Here is a 19,494-nt window from a genome sequence, read left to right on the forward strand (position 1 = left end):
ATATCTTGTACAATGTCAAAGCAGCCTGGTCATCCTTCATCTGAACGTGACTGGGAAAAGTTGTGATATTTGATGCGTTCAAGCATGGGCCGACTACCGCTTTTTCTGGCAGAAGCATCATGCAAACATTTCAGTGACATCTGTAGACGTTGCTGTTGAAGCAACGGAAGCATGGCCCTCCATGTTGAGATGGGGACCAGTCTCACAGAGTAACGAGAGAGAGAGAAGCGAATTGGCAAGCATCGAGGACTTGAGGCCGCACACGGCGCACAGTAATCTCTTCATGCTCGGTGCAGGATATTTTCCCGGATCCTTCCATGCCAGAAAAACCAGACCCAGATGCGACCGGCCAGCCACAGGCCTTTCCACTGCAGGACTCCGCCTCGAGATACATATAGTGATTGTTCCTTTCACGCCCCAACACGCACATAACACACACGCAAACTTCATGGCAAGGTAGGATGACAGAAGGGTAAGCGCAACAGACGCCTTGTCTTCGACTGTCGGGCCGCAGCAAGGCTTCCACTAGTTTCATGACTTGGAACGCTCCTCGACCTGGGCGGCCTCGATATTTGCCTCAAACTTCTCGTCGGTGATTGAAGGCGACCTGGCACGACCTTGGTCCACGACATTCCTACCTCTCATCTGGGCCCACACAGTCTTATGAGTAGGGTTCATGAACAGTGCGTCCATGTCCTCGAGAGTCAATCCTAACTTGTGTCAATAAACCGACAGCAACTCTTGAGGCGAATTTAATTGCTTACCCTTGGTTTCAGGGACGAAGAAGAATGCCCAGATACCCATCAACATGAGGATACTGCTGAAGAAGAAATACGCTCCGTATCCTAGGTCTGAGATCATGTATGGAGTTGAACGGGCGATGATAAAAGAACCGAGCCTTCAGATGCGGTCAGTAATGATGTCGTATGGTAATAACTGCCTATGACACTTACCACGTCGTGGCTGTAGTAATCGAGACAGCCAACATTCGGATCTCGAGAGTCTGGACTTCGGATGCATAAAGCCAAGTAATACCCTGCGGGTGTGTTAGTATTGACACTAATTGGACTTCTCATCTACCTTCAAACACAACGCAGCAAATGAAAGTGCCTGACGTACCTGCCAAGTTGCGCAAATTATGATCTATTGCCGGGAAAGTTAGTTAAATGGGTAGGATGGCGTATGGCTGGGTCGTTACTTACTCCATTGATGTATACGCAAGCCATGGCCAAGTATCCCCAACCGTCACGGGTGACAACCCCAGCAGCAGCAGCTTTGGCAGGATCTGCCCTCATGACATATCCTCCAATGTACCACATCGGAATGCAACCGAGGGCTGAGCCCCAGAGAAGACCCTTTCGGCGACCGACTCTCTCAGCGACCCAGAAGGTGAACAGGAACATTCCAAAGGTCTTAGCAATGCCATAAAATCCGGTTGAGAAGAGCTTAGTGGACGTGCCAGTAATTCCGAGACTCTCAAAGATTCTCGGGGCGTAGTACGTAATGATATTGACGCCAGTGAAGCTTTGCAGGAACATGAGAGCCATGCCGAGACCCATGCGGTTACGGATGCCCTTCTGGAAGAGCTTCTGGAACATCTGCTTCTTGGTCAGCTGGTTGGATGTGCGTTCCTCAACCTGCGTGCGAATGTCGTTCATTTCGCGACGGATATATTCGTGGTCGGCAGGGAGACCACGAATCTGGGTCAGAATCTTTTCCGCGGCATCGAAGCGGTCGCCTCGGGCAAGCCAACGCGGGGACTCGGGGCACCAAATCATGCCCAGGGCGAGACCCAGGCCCGGAGCAAGTTGTAAGGCGAGGGGGATAATCCACTGGGTCTGGGTCTTGACATCTACGGTCCGGTCGGTGGCATAGTTGATCCAAAAGCCCAGCATGCCGCCGCCCTGAGACGCGATTTCGAAGATACCAACCAGTCGGCCTCGAATGGAGGGCGGGGCCGTCTCGGCGATGTAAACGGGGACTGTTAATGATGATGCTCCGATTCCAAGTCCAGCGATAGCACGGCCAGCATAAATCAGGTTGAGATTTCCGCCGGCCGCGGTCATGAGCGTGCCACCAATAAGGAATACCGTTCCGGCCATCATGACCGTTTTTCTGCGGCCGAATTTCTCGGCGATGGGAAATGTGAGCAGAGCACCGAAGAAGCAACCAGCCTAGATTGGGAACGTTAGAACGGGCGGGGCTATGATTCTGCCAGAGTACATACCTGGAAGGTCGAGACAATGTTGCCCTGGATGGTATCACGAGTGCTGGTGCTGACTTCATCTAGGTGGAAATCACGTCGGAAGGAATCTAGAGCCATCGTTCCACCGATGACTGCAGTATCATAACCCACTGGAAAACAAGGTTAGCCCTGAAAAAACTGAACTCCTGGTGTGATTTCGTAACGCCCGGCGACCCGGATTCGCGATCCACTTTTGCCGGACTGCAGCCGGAGAAGGAGCCGGTGGAACTCCAGCACAACCCGTGCATTATACTGGCAAAGAACGCGCACAGGGGATTTGCATAAAAGTGGTATAGAAGAACTACGCGCCACATCATGGTTTTCAAGGCAGGGAATCCACGTACTGGCCAAGGCAGACATGCTGGCGACGAGCGCGATCAAGTGGATGCGCCAATTCCGCACCTCTGGGGGATCGAGCGTCCCAGACGCGTGGGTGCTGAAGAAGCCCATGTTGGGCGACAAACAAGTGGAGGAAAAGCTCGAATAGCACTGCGTGAATCCCGTGGAGCCAAAGCGTAATACGCGAGAGGGCGGGAAGGGTCGGCGGATCCAGAGATTGCGTAAGTGAGCAAAAGAATCAAGCAAGCCGAAGGAGACCCGGCGGGGAGGCAAGCTTTATCTAGACCGCCATGACGTCCCACTCGCAATAAGCTTGAAATACACTTTGTCGAATGGAAGGCCAGTGACTGGGACAGTTCTGTGGGATGGACGAGGATCGGCGGTCTTTACCCCGCGATACCCCCGTGGGGAAAACTGGGTGGCCATCGTCAAAACTTGCCTTGGTTTGGAACCGAGAGTTGGGTGTCCCACGGGGCAACAAAACTGTCGTGCCAGCGAATCACCAACCATTCAACGGCGTTGATCATGATAGCATTAGACCCTTGCACAATTGGATAAGCTGGGCAGCAAGCACTTGGCGTCAGCAGATGTGTGGATCGGCCAAGACACGCAAGGAGCGAACAGGGAGGGTCATTTTGTCTGATGCAACGGCGAAAACGAAACTGTTCTCTTTCTATGGCAGTTCGTTGCTTGCCTCCACTGCGCTTGTAGTCCCAGGACTTCATTTGCAGCTCCGTGTACTGTATCTGCCGGTACCAACAAATAGGTTATACGCCAAGCCCCTTTTCCGTCACAACGGGATGCACACGGCCTACTCCCCCGAGCCGTACATAAATGAGGGGTAACAACACGCACGTTTGACCTTGCCAGGACATCATTGTATCGCGCAGAAAATGATGCGAACAGGTAGATTTCACGGTCTCAAATATTCATTCGTGTCCCAGAGCAAACAATTGGATATTTTTCCTTTGCTTGAATGATTCATGGTTTCAGTAAAGTAACGATACGCAGTCGCTTCAGCTATAAGAGGTTTGATCCGTCTTGAGGGCCGTGGGGTTAGCATATATCATTGAACTCATACTTGCACCGGAGGAAGCAAAGTTCATCGTATACATGCAAGCTGACGGCGACAATAGCCCGGTGGGAATGCCGAGACGAAAACATGCGGAGAGGATCGGAAGCAAGAGGCTCGACGTGCATCCAAGCTGATATAACGAGCGGAAATCTGAGGTATGATTCCCGAAAGCGACTTGAGGTCCCAAGGGGCCGGCTAGGTACAACATGGCGGTTCTACCCTGAAGTTGGATCAAAGTGTGGATGGCGAGCCGTGCATAACAAGGGTGCGCCCTCGTCTGGGCATTTCATCTGTGTCCGTGGCGGGTCTGGATCTACCCCCAACCTCCTCATCGGTAGTCAAGTTTGAGTTCCGAGACCAAGCGAGCCGCTGCGCTGTCAAAAGGCGGCTCCTTGCTCAACCACTCATAATCCCCGTTGGCTTCGGCGCGAGGACCTAAACTGCTGATGGCTTCTCTTGGGCTTTCTTGGCTCTTGCCTATGTCGTATGCACTGTTTCGCCTCAGATCTTGTTAGCACCTATGCAGAGCTTATTCCGCACTCACCGTGTCCAATTGCAATGCCAGAATGGCTCTACATGCTTCGTTCCCTAACCGCCAAAGGCCATGTGATGATGCGATGCATGCGAGATACTCGCATCAGAGAACTCCCCAGTCTTTCGTGGCATGTACCATATCACAAAAGACTGTTCATGTGTACTGAAGGGTGAAACTTACTGCCATGTCGCGTCGGTTATACCTGCCTTAACGTTGGGTACCACAGCTTCCCACAAATTTAGCAGTGCTCAGCCACCCCCGGCCTGGGGTTTGGTCCCCGTGAAGCTGCAAATGGAGACCTGCGTAGCTTGGCGCGGAATTCCCATGGAATGTGGGGGCGCTTTTCCGTGGATATACCAGACCTACCAACTTGTTTCTCCCGGCGGGACATCAGATGCGCAGACCGATGAAGATATTAGGTTTCTTCCGTTGAGCCGATGTCACGCAAATAATATAACTATCACAACATGTCAAGACGAGCAAGCCACCAAGATCACAGTTGCAATCTTTTAGTGGTGGTGTGGGAGCCCAGAAACATGGACTCAGTTGTTCTGCACGTCTCTGATTGCTTTTTGGTCTTGTATGGGGTCAATTTCGTCTCGCTGTTCAAAGCTGTGCTGATGCCACACGCCAATGATACAGCGACCTAGGCCGCAACAGGTGGCGATGTAGCACAGAGTGGACATTTGCGTGAGCATCTTTGCTGCTGCGGCTGTCACTTCCAATTTCCAGAGAAGAGCAAACCCAGGGATTGCCATTTATGATTATACGAGTATGGATGAGTCGGGATGAAGCTGTAATATCGGATTAATGTCAATACTCAGAAGTACTCGGGTTTGGATGTGATTTCCAGCCAGTGACTTGAATTGAAGGCATGTACTAGGGTCTTACATAAATGTGAAGGTGTGCCCCTCCACCACAGGCAGGCACACAACGAAGTGTGTTGCGTTTACACACCTTCGGACAACTTCCGTGAGGAGATTATAGAATGGCAGCACTATCGAACGTCTCCCCTGCTGTTAATACCTTGCCAAGGCCTTACTCCGCACTTGATGGGATGCTCGTACGTTTGGGGTTATACGTTCTTCGTCTAGTTGATTTTCGCTTGCATTAGTCGCTTGCTGCGCCTCTATGGACCCCGGAAAACAGTGATTTTCGCTGCTGTGAGAATATCAAGTCGCAGGATCTTTGGAAAAAAGGCCTTATACGTATCAACCTGACAGATACCGTTTTTGACGATATACATCACATAGCATAGTGTGTGCAGCTCAGCTTTGCTGCATTTACAAATATTTCCGAGATGATGCAAATAGATGGTCATATCAACTACATTCACTTTCAAAGTTGTGAGGTATTGGTTTGGCTTGGAATGTTTGTGGGGGGTTCAAAGTTGATGTAAGAAAACACGAGCAGAAGTTCAGTGGGAAACCCAAGTAAGGTTTATGAGTGTATGACGATGAGCAAAGTAACCGATGCTCAATTTGCATGTCTCCAATGAATTTATGGATTCAAGACATCTTTAAACCCTGCAAACACGCATACCTATCGTTAATTTGCCGCTCTTACTTGGGTAGTCAGTATGTACAGTCAAGACTTCGAAAGATCGAAACGAAAGAAAGTAAACTAACATACGGAATTGATAAAAAATGATATTGAAGTACAAGGCGCTCTAAGGGTGGCATAGGCCTTTGCGTTTATGAAAAATCACCAAATAACCCCCCAAAGATAAAAACCGCTTCATTCAGTCTGTAGTTGATGTTGGTAAGTGCTGTGGTATCCGACTTGAAGCCTCCACGCTGTGGCTGGTGGGTGTGCAAGCCACTACAAAGTTCTCCAAATTGCCATCCTTTTCCAGTACTGTTTCCGTTCTTCAGAAACTCGGCGGTTGAACACTCCACATTTCGCCGAGTTGGCATTACTAACATGTGGCCAGGAACTGGCTCCAATGGGCAGGACGATTGATGCATGAGTCAGTGCACGCACCGCTGAAAATTTCCAGGGGAAATTTTCACCCCTCGGCTGCCCCCCACATCGTGGAGTCAAAGGGGGGGATATCGAACCCCCTCCCCCGCGCTCCTTTCCCCAGCTTCGGGCAAAGACACGCGCTCATCCACACCAGCACAGCGGCGGCCCAAACCAAGGGGGGCAGGTAGGCAAAGATTTCCTAATTACTGAGGGAGAGAAAGAGGATGTCCGCTACTGCCAACGAGCCAGCACGCGACCGCAACCGCAAACATGCAGGAGAATAGTGGGACGTCGGCTCTGCCAAGTTACTCCCGAACACCGAGAAGATCAGTCAGGTCCAGGGAAGGATGTTTGACCTGCAAGTGAGTACACACCCAGCTCCAGCCGCCGCCTGCCCGCCGATGAAAGGCCGTCGGGCAATCACCCGACTCCCGACGTTCCAGTCCCGACCGGACCAACGCCCGCACCGTTCTGATGGTGGATGATCATCTCGCTGACCTTGACCCACAGACGCCGCAAAGTCAAATGTGATGAGTCTAGGCCTAGATGCAGTCACTGCGAACGTTTGAACCTGGAATGCAAGTGGCGATCGCAGTCCAGTAGCATGGCAGCCCACGCAATGCTGGCAGCTGCTGGCCCTTCTGGGTCTAGTCGCAGCCCTGCCATGCCATCCCATGCTACCGATGCCTCCGTGTCACCAGCAGCATCAGTCTTTCAGCCCATGCAGGCTGTCGATGAAATATTCGACTATGCCAGCTTCATGTGGGACGCTGGTGACGCCTGGCAACAGGTGAATCCCGACGCAGGTCAACAGATGAGCCTTGACGGGCAGGTCTTGGTATGGTGGTCCTGTACTCTGACTGAGTTTCTGGACTCTATGACATCTAACGATTCGTAGCGAAATCAATATGATGGACAGCCTCTCACAGGTCGGCAACCGGCACTCATCAGCAGTCCACCGAACATCACCTTTCCTGATCGAACTGCGATGGAGGATTTGCCCAACCCATCGCCCATACCTGATGCTAGCAGCCAGTCGGAGCAAGCCATGACTCTACAGGTGCCGACTGAAGATGACAGACTGCTGGACTATTTCAGTCGTGTCGTCGTACCGCCAATACTCGCCGAGGTCGAGACGCAGAAAAAGTGGCTGGCAATTCGACAGGTTGTGGTTGATATGGCAGGAGCATCACAAATGGTTATGTGGTCGGTCCTCGCTTTCTCCAACCTCATGCTATCGCGTCGCGAGGGCGCGTGGCTTGCTAGCCCGGAAGACCATTATCAAAAGGCCGTTGCTGAAGTGGCAGCCTGTGGAGATGACTTGTCCCCAGCAGATGATAGCCGCAGCTCTCGCAGGGAGCACCTACTTGCGACGCTCTTCTTCCTGAGTTATGTCGACATCCTAAGGGGACAGATCAAGGCTGCAGACTCGTTTCTGAAGCGAGCCTACGGGCTGTTCCAGCAAGGCGATAAGAACAGCTTTGCCGCTATTGAGAAGCAGTTTCTCCAGTGGATGCGTCTGCTCGATGCTCGCGCTGTCTCTGCTGGAGGTCAAGGACTGCTCTTGTCCAAAGACGATGAGCTACTCCTAGTTGAAGCATCGCCGGCAAGTTTTGATGGAGGGGTTGCTGACTCCTCAAGAGAAGACCTTGCCGATGGTGACATTGAAGACGTTCTGTTCCAAGTCCTTTATCAACCGGGAATCGTCTTCTTCCAAAAGGTGCAGAGCTTCATGGGGCGAATATCAAAGATCGACCCGTGGCATCGGTCACGTGGCACGGTCGAAGATGAAACGGAGGTTATGAATATCGGGGCTGCCATCGCAACCGATCTACGAACCCTGTATGAACAGCGGCCCCCCCTCATGGACTACGCCGTGGCGGGGAAGTTGACAGAGCCTCACGTATCTCCCCACCTCGCCTTTGTTATAACACGCGCATTCCGTACATACCTCGCCAACTATCATGCAAGCAAAGTCCACCTACACAGGGTGGCATACAAAACTTTCCCGCTAACAAAAGAAGCAAATGATGCTCTCAATCAGATACGACGCCTGGCTCGACTACTTGTTGACTCGCTGGACGCAGACAACTCGTTACCGGTCAACATGCTTTGGCCTCTGTTGATGCTGGGTTCTGAAGAGCTGGATCCTCAAGAGAGGATATGGATCAAGACCCAGATCCTTAGGATGGAGAGGGTTGCTGGCAATGCAAAGATCACGGCTCAGGTGCTCGAGGAGGTACAGGCCAGGCAGGATGCCGAGAAGGTCCGAGTTGACATACGATCCGTTATGCACGCAATCTTCAACTCGTGTTTCGCCATAGTATGAGGCGCCGTCGAGCTTGGGAAGTTGATGACATCCGTTCATCTTCCCTACCAACGGCCCGACAGGCGACTAGCCTGGTTGAAATACCAATCTTGTACCCTAAACTTCCATGTCGACTTTTTTTGAAGTTCAAAGCGCTCCCTGGGCAAAGCCAGAACTGCTCGGTACCGGCCTAAGCCATTAGACTTATTTAGATACCCAATTTGCTGTCAGAATACCATCATTTTAGTGACTTCGAGCCAATATATCTATGTCATGCACGGGTCGGCCTGATACAAGCTCCTCACAGTGACCCCAAAGATGGCATACCCCTCAGTCAGGAAATGTGGGAGAACTCATCGGCTGCAACCGATGGGCCCAAACTAGCGTATCCGACACTCGCGGGTTCCGATCGGACGACCCACTTACGGCTCCGCGAGAGGAATCCACCCCGATCGGGAACTTTTCAAATGCATGTTGCTTGGCCACATCCGACACCGTCAATTGGAGCATTCTAGAGTACTTGGTCCGGATGACCACGAGAGCAAGGGTCATGCGGGGTGCGGAGCAACTGCCACGCAATTCTTGGGCTCTTGTTCGTCTCCTAGCTAAGACTTCAACTCCATACGGTACCCGCATTTTCTGGTCGGGTTCATGCCCGTGGGGAAGGTCGGCTTGTCGGAAACAGGCCATTCTGAGGAGCCCCCGCGCCTCGACTTCCAGCGCGGGGTTACAGGTTCCGAACCACGGAGCTCAATAGATACTTGTATGGACCATTTCCATCAAAACTTCTTAGCCATCTTCTGGCTTGGCTTATCGATACCCTAGATTCTATCTTTTTCTATCCAAGGTCATCTCCGCCGTCTGTCCCCTCTACGCCCTTCCCTGTCCCGATCATTCAACTTTCCACAATGGCCTCTACCAAGCTTTTCCCCGCCGGTATCCACGTGCCCAGTTTGACGTGGTTTGGCGATGATGCCAGCCAGGAGATCGACTGGAATGTTCAGACTAAGCACATTGAGTTCCTCGTGAAGTCGGGTCTTCACGGAGGTGAGTAACTCCCCTGGGCCCTGGCTGTTGAGAAATCTAGTTATTAACAGACTCTATCTTAGTCGTCCTTGCTGGAACCAACGGCGAGGCTGTTACCTTGACCAGTGATGAGAAGACCAGACTCGTCAAGACGACTCGGGAGGTCGCCGTCAAGGCCGGCCGTCCTGAACTCACCATCACCATGGGCTGCGGTGGCCAGTCCACCCGCGAAGTCATCGCCGAGACCAAGCTCGCCAAGGAGGCCGGCGCCGACTTCGCTCTGGTCCTTGTCCCCAGCTACTTCCACTTCGCCATGAACGAGGAGGCCATCGTCGGCTTCTTCGAGGAGCTCGCCGACGCCAGCCCCATCCCCGTCATTATCTACAACTTCCCCGGTGTCGTTGCCGGCCTTGATGTTAACTCCGACATGCTGTCCCGTCTGGGCAAGCACTCCAACATCGTCGGTGTCAAGCTCACCTGCGGTGGCATTGCCAAGGTTGCCCGCGTCCGCGCCGAGTTCGACCCCTCCCAGTTCTTCGCCCTTGCTGGCCAGAGCGACTGGCTTGTGCCCGCCCTCTCCGTCGGCAGCACTGGCACCATCACCGGTGTCGCTAACCTGTACCCCAAGTACTGCATTGAAATCTTCGATCTGTACAACGCCGGCAAGCTGCAGGAGGCCTCGGCTGCCCAGCTCAAGCTGGCGCAGATGGAGTGGGCTTTCGGCAAGGGCGGTATCAACGGCACTAAGTGGGTTGTTGCCAAGTCCCACGGATACCCCTTCACCAGCTGCCACTGCAGACGGCCTTACCCTCAGTACACCGACGAGAAGAAGCAGGCTTGGATCTCAGACTTGGTGGCACCCCTGGCTGAGGAGGAGGCTAAGCTTAACTAACCGGGCCCACTGACCGAGCCGGCACGCTGGGAGGATCTAATGACATATAATGGTGTTTGGGAAAATGTGAATTTTATTATACGGCATGAACAAAAATAGAAGACCACGAATAAACACTTTAACGACGATGGATGTTTGATTGTTGTGACTGCAGTATCCGACTAGCACTTTATAACTGTTACGACTACAGCCAGCTAATTAGAGGGTGCAGATAGGAGGGTAATCTAGGGGAAGTCTTTCCCCACAAAAGGAGAACCTTTCTCAACGGAAGGAAGTTATAACTTCTGCTTTCTGAAGCGTTACAACGAGTCGAAAGCATTCAGTCAAATGGTCCCAGAAAATTTCTTATCAGCATGGCCCTATGAGACTTTCCGCCGTAGCCAAGATGCCTTTCACCAGCTACGCTTGCAATTCAACACGAAGACCTTATCAGCTTTTCCTATGTGGCTAACTAACTCAATGTCAGATCATGAAATACAATAAATACCTGACTGTTTTAGCTTTAAAGGGATCCTGAATCCTTCAGGATTGCATCCCCTGCAGCTGTCATACGAGCATGTCTCCGTGCCGCAAGTATACTTGGCGGTTGGGCGGTTGGACTGATATTTACCGCTCACAATAGGAACGCAGAATCTTCAGTGGGACATGTTTGGTAGACCCATGAGAGCATAAATAATGGGCTTCGCCGCAAGTTGTAACATTTAATTAACTCACCTATTCACTATATATTATCCAACGTCTCTCAGGTGTCATCGAAGTGCCCATCATGTTGGTCAAGGTACGATACTCCCTCATACACTCAAGCGACTATTCCTGGGTATCTCTTGGCTGACTCCGCCCCCTCTAGAATACGCTCCTCACCGTGGTGTTAGCATCGCTAGCAGTCTCGGGTTTCCCAGCCCCTACAAGTAGCGACGACATTCAGATCGAGGATGGTGCCTTGGGCGCTCGCGAGCCCTACGAAGTTGAGGACTTCGAAGATCCTGAAGGCTTCTTCAACGCAACTGAGCTTGCAGAATTCAAGCTCATGAATCGTGACACCACTGTCGTCGACTGCAACGTCCTTCAGATCTGGCAATCCCCTGAGCTGGGATTCCGCACCTTCATCGATAACATCCCCAACACAGTGTACAGCCTGACTTCGGGCACCCTGCCCTTGGGCTTCGGTACTTTATTCAAGGGTCGAGCAATGACAGCGAACCTGAAGCGCCGATGCAGCACCTGCGGTACCTTTGCGTCAGGCGAGAACATTAGGAGGATGTTGCACAAGGGCTACGCTGATTGTGTCTTGTCAGGCAAGAACAGGGTGAAGGGAGGTGGCGAGTTCTTTCAGTACAGGGTGTATAACCCTGGGTGTGAAATTTATGCTGGCGGCGGTCCGGCAGCTGGTACTTTTGGAACCCCAGGAAAATACATCTTCGTCAAAGCCCCGCAGTAGTTAGTTCGGGAATCAGATCGGAACTCCTGATATAAGTTCTCAGTCCACCTACTTCAGCTCAGGTCTATTCATCGGAAACAACTCGCTAGAATTGACTTGAGCTAGGCAATGAAACAACAAAAGGTGAAATATGTGATTGGTCGGATAGTTCTGCGCCCTGTTTACAAGCCTAGGTAATAACTACCTACAGCGGGCAGATAGATCTTTCCTATGCGGCCTAGAAGAAATAGACGAGCAGAAATAAGTATAATGCAGAAACCCTGTAGATGAAGCAGCTATAGAATTCTTACCTACCTAACTAGCAGGGTCGCTTCTACTAAGAGTACCTAGGCGGAAACCCTCTCAATTTCAAACCGATACATATTATACATAGGCGCTATTGTTAGTTTCGTCCTTCCTTGACATAATTGGGATTATAGTGTAGTCCGAGCTGAAGATAACTATGCATTGTTTTTGTTGGATTACGTGACCAGAATACAGGCGGGCGGTCAGCAGCCAGGCTGCCGGCCGCCGGCCGCGGCAGCGGCCGCAGCAGCGGAGCCCGGAGATTACGTCTCCGGGCTGCCAACAGCTATATCTACACTTCCACTGCTGCTGCTGCCAACCTTCTACTTTCCTTCTACATACCGATTTACAGCTTCCGAATATACCATATTGATATTCGGCGAGCTCCAGCCCATGCGGGCAGTCCTGTTGTATACAACAGATACCCTGTGATTCCAACAGTTTTGTAGATTAAAATCATTGAGAACAGTTTACAGTAATCAGTACAGGAAACGCATCGATGTCTAAACAAATATCACTACACCCTTTTTTGCAAATTTTAAAGCCGCACATGAACTTGAACTGGAAAAACTACGAGAGCTATATCCAACAGACCAATCACTTGCTCGTCAAGCAAGACCTTCTTTCCCAATCGGTACAGAGGTGCATGCCAATGGTTTGCAGCTGCAATCCAATCCAGCTAGCCTGGTCAGCCGCACGAGTCTAACTAGAAATGGGGAGGGAGCGGTTTTCCTGGTGGCTACAAAGCGTTTGCGTTTTTCCATTGCGACAACTAGCAGCCCCAAACACCTGCATGGGACATACATGTCGACGCTCGTCTCCGTTCTTGAGACTGCTTTGTTTTACCACACAACAGCCCCAACCTTATAGCCGTGTTATTAGGATTCCCTGAACCTAGTGCCTCATATTCCACGGTCCATTGTCATCGAGGGGTTTTACCCTAAAAGCGTTGGACATCATCATGGAATCTTTAAAATGGTTCAAGGAATTGTTCGTGGGAAGGTCAGAGTCACCTAAAAACAACGATTCAACTGTAAAACCTGAGCCGCGAACATCACGGGACGGGGATTCTGGCCCCGACAAATACAAAGAGGAACCCTCGAAAATATTCACACTTGAAAGAACGGATTCAATTTTGGCCGCATTTTTCTCGCTTATCATCGACGCCCTGCCGCAGGAGCAACGATGGATCTATCTTACACTTTTGTTGCAATACCGGCAAACATTCAGCAGTAGAATCTATCCTTGGACTTACATCGGTATCTTCCTTAGTTGGCTTTTCCCAACCATCGACTTTCAAGTTTACATCATCGCGATGGTCGCAGATAATGTACTTCGATCGAAATACAGCCGGGTACCTGAAGACACAGCCTTCATTTTGTGGGCACCATTACGATACACCCTGTCGATTATCTGTGTTCGCCTACTTTTTGATTTCAGCGATTTGACCCCGCTTCTTGAGATTGTCTTGGGGCCCTCGAAGTTTTGGCCAGCAGCCATTATGCCCCTACTTCCAGGACTCCTTATTAACACTCCTAGAGAGACTATCAACGGTTTCGTTCCAGAAGGGACGCAAGGAATCACCATGGCCATCTTTGCCTGGGCATGTATTGCTGTCATTCCAAGGTACTTTCATCTTGGGCTCTGGATCTGGTTTACAGGACCAAGCATCGTTGACCAGCCCTTGATGGGCATTGAATGGCTTCTGTGCTCCTTTATCTGGCTTTCGTATAATATTCCCTTTCAGGCCGCCTATGTTTTGCATCTTTTTATCAACCAATTCCCTCATCAAGAGTCCTTGCTCCGCCGTAATGGTGGAGAAGCCTCCGTCATACTACAGAAGGAGCGCCGTGGATGTGTTTGGTTCGCGATAACAAGCTTCGTTTTAAGACTTTTGGAAGTCAATCTCAATCCAATCTCGGAGGAGATCCGGCCGCTGAATATACCTTTCAATCTATGGCTGCCTCTCGCTGTCCTCGTAGGAGCGATAACCTATTTCTTTAGATATGGTATGTCAATGAGAATGACAAAATTCCGACATAAGCCTCTGCAGCAGCCAAAAAGCTTCCGTATTTTGCGACTCAAAGCCCAACCTTGCTTTCGGAACTCACCAGTACAATGCGATATCGTCCATACGACAATAGACTCTCCTCCACCTTTTCGAGCTGTGTCTCACCGCTGGGGCTCTCCAGATGAGCAACCACAGATCATTCTTCTTGATGGAGCACCGTTTCTGGTTTCGGAGGGCATACACAATCTTCTCACGAGGCTACGGGAGCCCCGATTTTCCCAACTGCTGTGGATTGACTCCATTTGCATCGACCAGACAAACGTCAAAGAAAAGAGCCAACAAGTTGGATTGATGCGGAGAATATTTGAAGAAGCTGTGAGCACCATCGGGTGGCTCGGTGATGATCCGAGGGCCGAAAAATCATTCAAATTTGTTGAACGAATTGCATCTGTCAGAAATATCGACCGTGACAATTTCTTGAGGCTGACGCGAGAGCCAAGTTCTGGCTGGCCGGAGTTTATGGGGCTGATGGCCAATACTTGGTTCGATCGGGTTTGGATCATCCAAGAGTTGGCTGTCTCCAAAAAGACCATCCTCCGGTGTGGCGATTCAGTGTTTGATTGGAACCATTTCGCAAGCGTTCTGGCCCGAATCCTGATCCTCAGCTTCCATTCCGAGGAAGAGTGGCAGTTGTTCGACAACAAGCACCTCATGAACACTTTGATAATGGAAAACATGCGCTTTCAGGTGGACGACGTGGATCCGCTTGCGCTCAAGGACGCACTGAAGGTTGGCGCAAGGTTCCAAGCGACATTGCCTGTCGACAAGGTCTTCGGGCTTCTGGGAATCATCAAAGAGCGCAAAATGCCTCTGTTTCATCCCCGCTTTGAGCGCAGTGAAAACTTTTCAGAGGAAACATTTGCCAAGGGCGGGGATTTGGACGACTTGGTTGAGAACGCGGCAATTCTTTCAAATGTTCTCGATGCGGGTGCCAGGCGAAAAAAGTTGCCGACAAGAACAACGAGGGCCATTCTCAATTCACCTTCAAAAACACTTCGGCACATCAATGAGTTGCTGGACGGCATCGATGGCTCTTTTGTTCGGTTCGCTGAGACGGTCAAACGTCCAAAACTTGAGATCAAACCCGATTACGCCGCGAAGACCACCCCCGAGATGGTTTATACCATGGTGGCTCGAGATCTCGTAAGCAACGGGGATGTCTTTTCGTTCCTTAGATATGCAGGCATAGGACATTCAAGGAAGCCTGCTTTCAAGAGTCTGCCGTCGTGGGTGCCAGACTGGTCAGCTGACACTGGAGTCTACATCCTACCGCACCATGACCGACCGACACTTAGGCCAGCCAGAAAGTGGTCTGAAAAAGGTGCTGAGAAGGTTGATGAAGACAGATGCGTGGTTCGTGATGGCGGTATCAACCTTCTTTACGTAAAAGGATTTGTCATCGGTAGGATTACTCACGCAACGATACTATCGGAAGACATTGCGCAGCAGAAGGGTGATGATCTCGGAGTTGCAAGGGCTGATATAGTACTCCAACTTTCTAAGTACAAAGAAGCCCTCGCTATTGCAATGGAGCACGGCCGAGCTTTATACGAGTCCGATGACAATATCAAGGAAGCTTTCTTCCGCGTCCTTCTGGGGGGCCCAGACCCTGATGGTGGGATGCACACACCTCAAGACTCCATCAAATTAGCCAACTTCTGGAAACAGATTGAACGGCTTCATGGGCTTTTGGAAAAAGGGGATGAAGGTTCCACCAGCTCTGGGTCGACGCTAAAGTCGTCTGAAATACCCGACCTCCACAAAGACTTGGAGAGATTGTCGAAACTGCATCTTCACAAAAGAAGAGTTCAGTCCTCTTCCAACAGCAAGTTTGCACACCTTATGAAGATGGATATTTTACAAAGCTTCAACCAATATCGCTGGCAACACCAGGAATCTGCAGGGAAGAACGCCAATCCGCTTCAAATGCTTAATAGGAACAATCCCAGTATACTGGCTGTATACGACGAGTATGTAGATTACACCATAGGGCGGAAGTTTGCGATTGTGGATTCTGGACATTTGTGTCTGGTCCCAGAAGGAGCAAGCATTGGTGACTTGGCGATCTGGGTGGAAGCGGAGAGGCTTTTCTTGATAATCCGGCCCTCGACTCTCCCGTCTGATATACAAACTGAGTTGCAGAAGAAAAAGGGCCCACAAGACAAACCTCAGGAGACGGGCGGTATTGGTGGCGAGCATAACTTATCAGATGTTGACGAGTCATATCGGTTGGTGGGCGAAGCATACATCCATGGCGTGCAAGACAACAAGGAAACCGCGACTGCTGCAGCAGATGAGGTCAATCAAGTCTGGATGAGGTTATGGTAGTCTTCTTCGCTTCTGATTGGTCTACAGCTTCCATCAATAACATGGAAAGGTGTGCTACTTCTTTGGCAATTTCCGAATAACATTGTACAAATTATCTTTTATGGGTCCATTAACATCCTTCGACTTCCACATTGTGATAGTGATCTAACTGTCGTACTCTCTAGTACCTAGACGTCCTCAGTATGTTCACTTGACTTCGCCTTGTTGTCATCAAACGTCGCATCAACAAACTTGGTGGAAGGCTCGGGACGGGAATCGTGGGCATAACCGCTATAGGGAAGTGAGTCAGTAAGAGCACTCCATGATTTGTGGTTGGAAGCCGGGGGACGTACAAGAGGACATCCATCTGGTCCATGGTGAGACCCTTTGTCTCGGGCAAGAAGAAATATCCCCATACGGTTGCGACAACCATCCAGGCTGCGAAGAAGAACCAAGTTCCATAGCCGAAGGAGCTGAAGATGTACGGCATGGCCTTGGTAATGGCAAATTGAGTAGCCCTTTAACACTGTTAATGACGCCGTCATACGAATGCAGCGTAGCTGGGACAACTAACCAAACAACAAGGGCGGCATAGGTACCGGTGAAGTTGCGGAGAGCACCGGGGAAGATTTCGGCGCTGACAATCCAGGGGATTCCGTTCAGACCGAAAGACCAGCTGCATATCGTATTAGAATGAGTCGTTCAAAGTAGGTACTGGAATTCATACCAGATAGAGTAGATCATGATCATGCCAGTAGCAGCCTTGCCACCGGCGGCAGTTGAAGCGGAGAGTTCCTTGCCCGCAGCAATGATGTCGGCGGGGTGACCAATCTTGACGTACGCTCCGACAACCCAAAGGCAAAGCGAGCAGACGAATGAGGAAATGATGGCGGGCCAACGTCTTCCAAGGAGATCGATCAGGAAAATGAAGTAGATGATTGAGGCAATGGCTAATTGCTCAGTCAGCAAGATGCTCAGGATTGATGATAATTCTAGTCTTACCCTTGATCAATCCGTAAATTCCAGTGTAGAGAGAAACATCCGTGATTCCAATCGATGCGAAGAGAGTCGGCGAGTAGTAGTTGATGGCTGGGGTGAGTTAGTCATCAAGTATTAAACACTTTGGATAAGATATTGCAACATACCAGCAGCGCCAGAGAGGTTGTTGAGAGCAAAAGCACAGAAGACGAGAACCAGGCGGTTCCACATGCCCTTGCGGCAGAGCATGTTGGCAACACCGCGCAGGTAAGCCCATTGTCCGTTTCCATACTGGGCCGATACAGCTCTCTCCTCGTCGAGTTTCTTCTGGAACATATCAAGTTCCTCTTGCATATCTGTGCATCCCCGAGTTAGACCCTTCCCTCGACTATCATTGCTAGCATGCCGATGGGACACTCACATTTGTGGTCGATAGGGAGACCTCTGAGGCCCTCGAGAACCTTGTGTGCCCGTTCCGTCTTGTTCTTGCGCAGGAGCCACAACGGGCTCTCGTGGATGAAGAAACAGCCGAAGAAAAGAATGCCGGCAGGAACGAGCTGGAAGGCCATGGGTATTCTCCAACTGATGGGCAGTTTCGGGTTGATGTTCTGTGTGATGCCGTAGTTGATCCAGAAGCCAATGACTGAGCCGATTTGGTACGCGACTTCAAAGAGACCGGTGAGGATACCGCGGATCGAGGGGATCGACAACTCGCCGATGTACGAAGGAACTGTGGCCGTGATTCCGCCGCATCCGATTCCAGTCAACGCGCGTCCCGCATCTATCATTGACGGTCAGCAACTGTTGCCCACAACGCTAGAGTCCAGTGTCTTTCTTACAGATGTATGACAATTGGTTGGTGGCGGCAACCATCAGAATGGCACCGACGAGGAAGATGACGACGTTGGCTTGAAGAGTCCATTTTCTCCCCAGGCGCTCGGTAACTAGTTCCAGGTTAGTTCTTCTGATCATCAACTTCGGACAATGGAAAGCTCATACTGAAGAAGCAGAGCACTGCACCACCCAGCGCTCCGGCTTGGAAGGCTGAGGTGATGTTACTCGAGATGTTATTGGAGTTCTCGGAGTTGATGCCGAAGTCTTTCTTAAAACCGGTGCGGGCGATGGTGGTTCCGATAAACGCCGAGTCATAGCCGAAACTGACGGGAGACAATTAGCTTGCGATCTCAGCCGTATCCAACTCGCTTCGTACGTACAGCAATGATCCGGTTGCGATGATGGCGGCCTCGGTGTAGAGTCGCCAGTTGTAGACCTCTTTCGGCGTCGGCCGATCCTCGACAGCCTTGAACCCACCCATGGCTGCAATATCGTGCTTATCGGGACTGTTGGCAAGTTCAAAGGATTACGGCGAACGGCGAGTGGACTGGATTGCCGATTACTTGGAGCACTCGATGACACGCACACACCACAGTCACATTCATGCACCGAGTTACGGCTGTCAAAGAGTATTTATCCTGCCCTCTCGCCATCACCTGTCGGAAGCCCATCCCCACGGGGTACGCGGTGGAGAAACATGGAGGATTTTGGAGTCCCTCATTCGCGTCGCCGTCACTGCACGGGCACTTGGGGGAATGGGGTAATGCTTGCTAGGTTGACTCGCGCTCGCGGGCCTTGACCAACTCAGCCTAGGTTGCGCGCCTCGGAAGTCGTCCGCAGACGATGTCATGGACGGGCTTCTTACCCGATCAAGTGGGCCCGTCTTCTTCCACACGCTAGGAGCCGCGAAAATCCTTTTCTTTCCCATGTAGCACTTGTTAACACCCGCAGCCGGTTTCTGCGACGCCAGCCAACAATCGGTACTGGCTGTGAAGGCTCTCCTAGGAGAAGGTCAGGTGATATTTTCCGACATTCGATGGAAAAAAAAACACAGTCAATGCTAGCCCCGTCGCCAGTCCAGCGCTGTGGATCCTGGTCCGGTGATGGCTGCATAACCCATGCTACGGCTTCCGACACGCGACCCGAGAAGCGACCCGACGCGAACTACCGGCGATTATATCCACTTCGCACGTGGA

The 19,494-nt window shown here is 51.1% G+C and overlaps 6 protein-coding genes across 6 annotated transcripts; 4 read left to right on the forward strand and 2 right to left on the reverse strand.

Moving 5' to 3' along the window:
* Positions 1–531: 531 nt before the first annotated feature.
* On the reverse strand, positions 532–2,695 carry EsH8_IV_000218 (general substrate transporter; the record flags this gene model as incomplete). The annotated part of the gene is made up of 7 exons (XM_083265108.1): positions 532–710; positions 765–898; positions 954–1,036; positions 1,120–1,143; positions 1,203–2,174; positions 2,228–2,355; positions 2,590–2,695. The coding sequence occupies 7 exons, from the start codon at positions 2,693–2,695 to the stop codon at positions 532–534; spliced, it is 1,626 nt and encodes a 541-aa protein (XP_083124003.1).
* Positions 2,696–6,429: 3,734 nt separating this feature from the next.
* EsH8_IV_000219 (transcription factor domain-containing protein) lies at positions 6,430–8,488 on the forward strand (the record flags this gene model as incomplete). Its single annotated transcript, XM_083265109.1, has 3 exons — positions 6,430–6,521; positions 6,670–6,997; positions 7,058–8,488. The coding sequence occupies 3 exons, from the start codon at positions 6,430–6,432 to the stop codon at positions 8,486–8,488; spliced, it is 1,851 nt and encodes a 616-aa protein (XP_083124004.1).
* An 887-nt stretch (positions 8,489–9,375) lies between these two features.
* On the forward strand, positions 9,376–10,385 carry EsH8_IV_000220 (dihydrodipicolinate synthase family protein; the record flags this gene model as incomplete). The annotated part of the gene is made up of 2 exons (XM_083265110.1): positions 9,376–9,514; positions 9,577–10,385. 2 exons carry the CDS (start codon positions 9,376–9,378, stop codon positions 10,383–10,385), a joined length of 948 nt encoding a protein of 315 aa, XP_083124005.1.
* A 766-nt stretch (positions 10,386–11,151) lies between these two features.
* EsH8_IV_000221 (uncharacterized protein) lies at positions 11,152–11,823 on the forward strand (the record flags this gene model as incomplete). Its single annotated transcript, XM_083265111.1, has 2 exons — positions 11,152–11,163; positions 11,233–11,823. 2 exons carry the CDS (start codon positions 11,152–11,154, stop codon positions 11,821–11,823), a joined length of 603 nt encoding a protein of 200 aa, XP_083124006.1.
* Positions 11,824–14,638: 2,815 nt separating this feature from the next.
* EsH8_IV_000222 (uncharacterized protein) lies at positions 14,639–15,429 on the forward strand (the record flags this gene model as incomplete). The annotated part of the gene is made up of 2 exons (XM_083265112.1): positions 14,639–15,322; positions 15,379–15,429. The coding sequence occupies 2 exons, from the start codon at positions 14,639–14,641 to the stop codon at positions 15,427–15,429; spliced, it is 735 nt and encodes a 244-aa protein (XP_083124007.1).
* Positions 15,430–16,674: 1,245 nt separating this feature from the next.
* Positions 16,675–18,779, reverse strand: EsH8_IV_000223 (sugar porter family MFS transporter; the record flags this gene model as incomplete). Its single annotated transcript, XM_083265113.1, has 10 exons — positions 16,675–16,777; positions 16,840–17,004; positions 17,061–17,162; positions 17,214–17,436; positions 17,489–17,575; positions 17,632–17,820; positions 17,886–18,245; positions 18,304–18,408; positions 18,464–18,621; positions 18,679–18,779. The coding sequence occupies 10 exons, from the start codon at positions 18,777–18,779 to the stop codon at positions 16,675–16,677; spliced, it is 1,593 nt and encodes a 530-aa protein (XP_083124008.1).
* Positions 18,780–19,494: the final 715 nt, after the last annotated feature.

The sequence above is a fragment of the Colletotrichum jinshuiense genome, chromosome 4 (assembly GCF_051148585.1).
Source record: "Colletotrichum jinshuiense chromosome 4, complete sequence".
Taxonomy (NCBI): domain Eukaryota; kingdom Fungi; phylum Ascomycota; class Sordariomycetes; order Glomerellales; family Glomerellaceae; genus Colletotrichum; species Colletotrichum jinshuiense.